At 42.3% G+C, this 8,928-nt stretch overlaps 1 protein-coding gene across 1 annotated transcript; it reads left to right on the top strand.

Annotated features, from left to right (window-relative positions):
• Positions 1-330: 330 nt before the first annotated feature.
• On the top strand, positions 331-5,629 carry LOC113499604. The gene is made up of 2 exons (XM_026880119.1): positions 331-1,278; positions 5,573-5,629. The coding sequence occupies exons 1-2, from the start codon at positions 331-333 to the stop codon at positions 5,627-5,629; spliced, it is 1,005 nt and encodes a 334-aa protein (XP_026735920.1).
• The last annotated feature ends 3,299 nt before the right edge of the window (positions 5,630-8,928 follow it).

Raw genomic sequence — 8,928 nt, 5'->3', positions numbered from 1 at the left:
TGATTACACGCAAGATGACGTCACGAAGTATGGAAAGTGACTGAAACGAAACATCACCACACAATGGGAGTCAGTGAATGAACCGCGCCACCGTGTCGGCCTAGGAAACTGTAATGAGACCATAGAGAGGGTAGGCTGGGCTCTGGCGCGTAAGGAAGTAGATTTAAGACTCTCTAAATGCTTAGTGCGTTGGCTGATTTCAGGTGGCCCAGGGGATATCGTGGAAAGCCTAGAACTAAATACTAAAGAACACCAGATGTCACAATATATTCATTCATGAGGAAATATAATAATTGTCTAATAAGAAATCATTAATGGGACTGATAGCAAATGTGGTTTCGCACATCCCCGCCGACGTCGCCAACACCTGTACGTCGGCCGGGGAGGCGCCGGCCGCCGAGCAGCTTGGCGCCCTCAGGCCAACCGGCCTCGAACAGGGCTCCCGCTCCCGGTGGTGTAGTGCAGCGCATGAAGTGGACTCGACCCATGAACGAGAATGTCATGCGCGCCTACTATGGGGCGACAGGGGGAGGAACTAACCTCACTGCGTACCGTACCAGAATGCTCTCTCTGTTTCGGGCCCTTGAACCGGACGTCGACGTATCGGCACAACGTTTGTCGGATCAAGTGCGAGTTATCCAACGTAATCACAGGTTGGATGACGCGACGCTTGATCGATTGCGCTCTGAAGTGCAGACTAGCCCTGTCGTCGTTACCCCGTCAATAGCGGAAGCGCCAGCTGCAAGCGCGCTGCCTGCCAACCCTGCTGACGGGGGAGATGATGACGGTGCTATAACTGTAAGTACCCAGTGCAGTGATCATATAAGGAGTACATTGGAACAGGCGGTTCTGGAGTATCGGTCAACACCCCGGGACCAGAGACCGCGACTACCTCGCTTGCCCATGCACAACCGAAACAAGGCGCTAATGGGTGTCCTGGATTCGCTGCTATCCAGTTATTTTGGGAACAGCGAAGACCTCGGTGACACGCACTCGCTTCTGTACTGTGCGGCTGTTGCGGCGTGTCGTGTAGCTGGTGTTACCTTTCGAGATAACACAGCTGCACGGCCTAAGCAAGCGGCACCAGCCTGGCAGTGCAGGATTGAGAAGCGTGTTGCTGAGGCCAGGACACTCATAGCCAAACTTGTTGCGTTTCGGGGCGGAAACACTCGCCCTAGGGTCATGCGTTTTGTAAAGCGGGCGTTTGCTGGGACTAATATTAGCCCCAGCGAATACACCGCCCGAGTTACAGAACGCATTGACTTTTTTAAGCAAAAGGTGTGTGCCTGGGCAAACCGTATTCGACGGTACAAGACTCGGGTGGACCGATTTCACCAGAACCGTATGTTCCAAAGAGACCAAAGATGGGTGTACAGATCTTGGGAGCAACCTGCGTCGGAGGAGGGTGCCGGACGCCTGCCGGATGATGTCGCTACAAATTTGTTTTGGCGCAGCATCTGGTCGGCACCTGTAACCCACTCTGAGGGGGATTGGATACGTGATGTTGAGCAATCGTGTGAACGAATAGAAGAAATGGGGGCTATTGATATTAGTCCCCAAGACGTAGCCAATGCAGTCCGTCCGTTGGCCAATTGGAAAGCCCCGGGCCCGGATGGACTGCATAACTTCTGGTTGAAATGGCTACCAAGTTCACATGGTTGCTTAGCATCCCAATTCCAATCTGCCGTAGACTCGGGCGTGCTCCCACAGTTCTTCACTACTGGTTCCACCCATCTGCTCCACAAAACAGGTAGTACCACGGACCCCAAAAATTATAGACCCATTACATGTTTACCCACCATCTACAAACTGCTTACATCCATTCTGAGAGAAAAGATTAATGACCATATTGAACGGTTTTCTATCATGTCTGCCTCTCAGAATGGATGTAGGAATGGGTCACGTGGTACTAAGGAGCTACTCCTTATTGATATGACTATTTGCCAACAAGTTCGCCGCTCCAAAAAGGGTGTGTCGACATGTTGGATAGATTATAAGAAGGCCTATGATTCGGTGCCACATGCATGGCTCATGAGGGTGCTAGAGTTGTATAAAATCAATACAACTCTACGCACTTTTTTGAAGTCATGTATGGGGCAATGGACTACGGTGCTTCACTATCCAGGATGTCGGGATATCCAAAAGAGCGGTCAACTTATTAGGATTGAGCGGGGAATATTTCAAGGTGACAGTTTGAGTCCCCTGTGGTTCTGTTTAGCCTTGAATCCTCTTAGCACTCTGCTTGAGAATTCAAGGCTGGGCTATTCGTTGCGGAGAGGAAGCCAGGTAATCTCCCACTTGTTGTACATGGATGACCTGAAATTGTTTGCTTCCAACAAGTTGCAACTGATGAAGTTACTGAAGATTACTGAAAGCTTCAGTAATTCCATCAGAATGGAATTTGGTGTTGACAAATGTGCAGTCATGCATGTAAAACGAGGTGGGATTGTAGAATCCCAGGGCATACAGCTCTCGGATTCTATAAACCTTAGGTCCCTCTCCTCAACGGAAACCTACAAATACTTGGGTATGTCAGAGGCGTTAGGCATTAATGTCGCTGACATGAAACAATCGTTACAGACACGTTTCTTTGGCCGCCTGAATAAGGTACTAAAAAGTTCCTTATCGGGCGGTAACAAGGTGCGTGCCTTTAATGGTTGGGTCATGCCAGTGATAATGTACTCCTTTGGCATACTCAAGTGGACACAGACCGAACTGGACGCCTTGGATAGAAGAGTCCGCACACTGCTCACCGCAAATCGAATGCACCACCCGCGATCATCGGTAATGAGGTTATATATCCCGCGAAAGTGTGGGGGTCGTGGCTTCCTAAATGCCAAGACCCTCCATAATCGCGAGGTATGTAACCTCAGGGAGTATTTCCTCCGAGTGGACGTGGGGATGCACCGAGATGTGGTGGCAGTGGATAAGGGCTTCACTCCGCTCTCTCTAGGTAAAGAGAACTGGCACAAACCTATCGTACTAAGCGTCAAAGACCGCAAAGATGTATGGCAAAGCAAGGAGCTACACGGACGCTATTATCGGACCCTTCACGGGGCCGATGTAGATTTCTTAGCGTCCGTGGCCTGGCTACGCTTCGGAGATCTCTTTGGAGAAACCGAAGGGTTTGTATGTGCAATTATGGATGAAGTTATCATGACGAATAACTACCGAAAATATATAATTAAGGATGGTACAGTTGACATCTGTCGGGCATGTCACTGTCCCGGTGAATCCTTGAGACATATAGTTTCGGGATGTTCTCGTCTTGCTAACGGTGAATACTTGCACAGACATAACCAAGTGGCCAGGATTATCCATCAGCAGCTTGCTCTGAAATACAAACTTGTGGAATCTGAGGTGCCGTACTATAAGTATGTGCCCGACCCAGTTCTCGAAAGTGGTCATATCACACTGTACTGGGATCGATCTATCATCACTGACAGGACTATTGTTGCCAATAAGCCTGATATAGTGGTGATCGATCGATCAGAGCGTCGGACAATGATTGTTGATATCACTATCCCCCATGACGAGAACCTCGTGAAAGCAGAAAAAGAAAAACAATTGAAATATTTGGATTTAGCTCACGAGGTTGTCGACTTGTGGGAGGTGGACTCGGCAATCATTGTCCCGATAGTCGTAAGTGCCAATGGCTTAATAGCCAAGAGCCTCGATCAACATCTTCGGAGGCTCTCGTTGGGCGTCTGGGTCAAGGGTTTGATTCAGAAAGCGGTACTTCTGGACACGGCGCGCATCGTGAGGAGGTTCCTCTCTCTGGAGCCCTGACCACCGGCAGCTTGGGCCCTGTACCCGTTGCCGGTTGGACACTATTTTTTATATTTTTAAATGTATGTTGTTTTTTATATATATTTAAAAATGTAATTTATATGTATTTTAATGAAATAAAGGAAATAATAATAATAATAATAAGCCCCCTCGGGGCTAGTCGTTCTCTCTCTCCATGGGAATAACGCATGACCAGAGGGTACAATAGTATGCTTTTTCAAACCTTGAGATATAAATAAAAAATGTGTCTGAAGGTATATGTAGGAGCATACATCCGCAGGGCAGCTTGTGGCGAGCTGTTTGTGAGTAGCGACACAACGGAACCTGAATGCCCCAGGGGGTCACTCTTTACGGGGACTCCCAGCTCTTTCTTGCCTTAACTGGCTGGCTAGAGAGGGGTCGCTAGAGCTATATGCTCGGGGGTGGAAGTGTCTAATGGCGTAATAACGAGGAAACCCGCTCCGGGTCCGTGACCCGCGATGGTGAAATCGGTGTCGCACCTCTCTACACCCTTAGCCTATCTCACTGATGTTGCCTCTCGCTGCCTATCGTGGCGGTATGATGGGGGGCCCATTTTTGAGCCGGCGAGTCACCGCCTGCCAATTTAATTCCATTTTTATGTGTTGAAAGGCAGGTGCTATAGTTTTCCATAGCTTTAAAGGAAACCATTCCATTTAACATTATTAATACCAATAGCCCTTATTATTTATACACATTACAATTTGCAATAGTTTTGAAGCTACCTTGGGTCGTCCATGTTTGTTCTTTAATAGAGCAGGGGTGGATGGCCCCTGGTAGATACCCCATCACATTTTAGATTAAAGTTCTCAACAAGGCCTCTACATGTTGGACCTGTGTCCCCGTGCAAGCCTTTAAAAAGGACCGGGTCTCTTCACATGAAGTGATCCCGTGACTAAAAAGAGATACAAATAATAATAATAATAATAATTTATTTCCTTCAAAAGTACAATAAGCAAATCAACACAACACAAAGATAAGCATATTAATTGTACAGTGGGGTAATTAAAAATAGCACACTGATTCCCAAACTGAGACTAGCTCGTATTTCGGGAATCGGCGGCTCTCCTCTCTAATGCTATTACAATTTCAATATCATTAAAAGTTTTGTGCAATATTGATTACTTACAGTAGATCTATTTAGGTACTTATATTTTACTTTACAATTACTATGAGTTCCTCTGTTTCATTATAATTTAAAGACTTAAGCCAATGGGTTAATTTAATCTTCAAGTTATGTTTATTTAATTTATACAGTGAGATTTTATTATTAATTTTGTTATAAATTCTAGAACTCAGTGCGTTATATTGACGTAATGCGAAACTGGTCCTACATCCAACAGGAGAACATACAAGAGCACCCCGTCTTTTTTGTAAAATTTGATTACTAAGGGGTAGTTGTGAATGTCGCCGCAGTATGGTGCGAAGGACGAATAATTGTCTAACAGTCAATAACTGGCATTCCTTATACAGATCTGTAGTTGAGTAGCGACGAGGTTTGCAGTGTATAACTTTGAGAAGGTATCTCTGGGCCCTTTCTAATTGTAGAAACAGAGTTTTATAAGTACCACCCCATGCAGGAATGCAATAACTGAGAATAGATTGACACAGGGCAACATAGACTGTGTGCATAACTGATAGATCGGCAGAATGACGAAGATTTTTAAAGATAAAAAGTAATCTTCTAACACGCCCGGTAAGAGTTTCAATTTGAGTGCGCCAATTTAATCTTTCGTCAATCATAACACCGAGATATCTAATGCAGGGAACATTTGCTAAAGGTGGACAAGAACAGATCGTTGCTGAGGTTTTGTTGCAATAGTGAGCCGTGATTGTTGTGGTTTCAATTGGTGGTGTAGGAGAATTTGGGAGATAGAAACGTATGAATTTAGTTTTGTCTATGTTTAGAGTAAGTAAGTTTGAAGACATCCATATCATTATTTTTCTCAGGTTAGCCTCAGCTAAGGATTTGGCTTCTAACCAGGTCTTCGCATAGACTAATAAGGCTGTATCATCGGCGTATGTAAAAATATTGCAACTATCAAGCTTCATCTTGCACAAGTCGTTGACATAGATTATGAATAGTGTAGGGCCGAGGATACTTCCCTGTGGGACTCCGTATTCGATTTGTTCTTCCTCACTAATAACATCATCAATTTTAACTACCTGAGAGCGATTGGATAGGTAGTCCCTAAATATATCTAGAGATGGACCGCGAACCCCGATAAGCTCTAGTTTAGATAAAAGTATTGGTGCAAAAACCGTATCAAACGCTTTCGATATATCTAAAAATATACCATAGCATTTGTATCCTTTATCTAAACAATCAACTACTGCATTACTGAAGTTTGTTACTGCATCTTCAGTCGATATGCCAGATCGAAACCCAAATTGGTTATCGGATATTATGGAAAAATTTTTGAGATACTTTGTTAAACAATTATTGAGTATTCTTTCTAGGATTTTGGATAAGGCACTCAAGACAGAAATAGGTCTATAGTTCCTCACAAGCTTTCTGTCCCCACCCTTAAACACCGGAGTAACCAAAGCTTTTTTTAAGCTGTTTGGGAACACACCGGTAGATATTGAAAGGTTGCATAAGTGTGTAATGGGTGTTACCAAGACTTTCTGTGAAAGTTTAAGCACTAAAGCTGGGATATTATCCCAGCCAGTTGCACAGTTACTCCGAAGCGATGCAATGATCGCTGACACTTGATCTTCGCTAACCGATTCAATTCCAAGTGAGTTGCATTGTGAAGCTATCACTCCTAAGTTGTTAGCGGTCGAAGAATCAGGAGGAACTAGCTTGGAAGCCAGGTCTTTTCCAATATTAACTAAATATTGATTGACCCGGTTCGCAGAGAGTTTCGCACTAGTTTCTAGTCGCAAAAGTTCTGTTGCTGACGGTGACTGACATTTCCTGCCTGAGATAGAATTTATAACGTCCCACATTGCTTTTGGATTATTCTGAGCTTTACAAAATTGATTTTTTTCATACTCACGTTTTAATTTTCTAAGAAGGGTATTACAAAAATTGCGGTATCTTTTATATGTTATGAGAAGAATGTTGTTATTGATATTTTTTTTAACATTAAGATGCATTTTATCTCGGTTCCTGATACAACGAAGCATTCCTTCAGTGATCCATGGTTTCAAAATGCGCGTGCGCCTACTGGTTTTTTTCTGTGTTGTGTACTTAGAAACCACATTTTGAATGTCCGAAATCAATTTATCAGCAGCTTTATTTGCATCAGTTTCATTCATGATGGAATTGAAATCATATTTGTCAATATCTTCCTTAATAGAAGCATAGTCTAAGCGCGTTATAAATTTTTGAGTATTATTGTATATTTTATTGTGATACCTCAGACATAGGATCACAGGTAAATGGTCTGTAATATGGGTCTCAAGTACTATTGTATTTACAGTTGTGTCCGTCTTCATTAAAATGTGATCGAGACAGTTACCAAGCCTAGTCGGAAACACATGTGCTGGTAGCAATCCTAAAGATGCAGTAAATAAAAGGTATTCACTAGAGTTTCGATCAACATTGTTGTTATCCTTAATGTCAACATTGAGATCCCCAATCATGGCCACGTTTTTAAATGATTTCAAAGTACACATCACCGTCTCTAAACTGTCATAAAAGTTGCTTAGGTCCGAATAAGATGGTGACCGATAGAGGCCCACGATTGCAGTATTACCCACAGTACATATTAGACAATTTGCATCCCGAAAAGATGGTTCAGATATTGTGTATTCAAGTCCATTTCTTACATATATCACAACACCATCATTTTGTATTAAGTGATTCGTTGTAGCATGAAAAGAGTAATTAACAAGATGAGGTGGTGAAGCCGCCCCTTTTAACCAGCATTCTGAAAGGATTATAATATCGAAATTAAAATTTATCATAGATAACATACACACAAACTGATCGAAATTCTTATTGATGCTCCTTATATTAATGTGTATAATTTTTAAAGTAGTGTTAGGATTTTCGACAAGCTCAGAACATTCATTTGGTGAACAAATGTGGGAATTTGCTACTTTGAAGTCATCAATGTCATTAGCTATAATATTTATGTTATCAGTCATTTTTGATGTAACAGTTATCTTTAGAGAGCAACGAAACCTGCCTTAAGCGATAATAAAGAATGATGCAATTTAAATGATTAAGCAATACTATAGGTTTACGTTGCAGTGGCATATACACGGAAATATCAGTCACGTTACATATCTCACTATAAGAATATATAATTATTACAGTTATAAAGTGTAATTGGCTAAAGTCACTTAGAAATTTACATGTTTGAACTTGTTTTTTAAGAATGTATAAGTTACAGGAACATTTAAAAAAAATATTTTCAAAAAACTTATTATAGAAAAGAAACTTTTTATAAAAAAGAGAAAAGCTACAATGATCACTACTGACGCTAATATTCGAGTTCAAATTTGGGATGAATAGTCATTGCTTGGATTCCAATTTCAACAAACACTGTTCTGTCTTCACGAAGTGAACTTCCTTTGTATCACAACTTTTTCGTATTAGGATTTTTCCGTTAGATATCCAGCAGAAATCGTAGCTGTTGCGTTTCGCGAAGTCTCGAGCAAGGTAAAAAAGCCTCTTTGTAGTTGGAGAGAGATGTTCATCAACGTAGATTGGTTTGCGTTCTCCAGCAATGCCAATGTTCTCTGTGTTCAACTTATCCCTGATATTGCGCTCTTTGTTATAAGTGCGCACTGCACTTAAAACGTTATTTTTGAAATATACCGTTGAGAATTCAACTAGTATAGAACGAGTGAGGCCAGGTTTTCCAGGCAACCGATAAACATCACGGATATTGGAACTAGAAAGATCCATTTGGATAGTCTGTCCCAAGCACGAGGCAATCTGAAGAAGGTCGTTTATTTTTTCATTTGGCATTACTGGTACGTTTCTAATTTCAATTGCCGACGATCGACACTTAAGTTGAAGTTCTTGAATTTGCTTTTCAAGATTGCTAATGCAATTACTATTTTCTTTTTGTGTCTCTTCAAGTTGAGATACCTTGGCCAAAGCCTCCTCGTAATCTTGATTCAATGATACAATCTTTTTCTCGATTTCATTATTGGTATGTT

Source organism: Trichoplusia ni, chromosome 12 (genome assembly GCF_003590095.1).
Source record: "Trichoplusia ni isolate ovarian cell line Hi5 chromosome 12, tn1, whole genome shotgun sequence".
NCBI classification, from domain to species: Eukaryota; Metazoa; Arthropoda; class Insecta; order Lepidoptera; family Noctuidae; genus Trichoplusia; species Trichoplusia ni.
This window is presented reverse-complemented; position numbering and strand designations above follow the sequence as displayed.

Bases quoted from the DNA above. Each gene is read 5' to 3' on its own strand.
- LOC113499604 (XM_026880119.1), top strand. From the start codon at position 331: ATGTGGTTTCGCACATCCCCGCCGACGTCGCCAACACCTGTACGTCGG. The intron at 1,279-5,572 runs GTGTGTGCCTGG...TATCTAATGCAG, and splicing joins TTGACTTTTTTAAGCAAAAG to GGAACATTTGCTAAAGGTGG.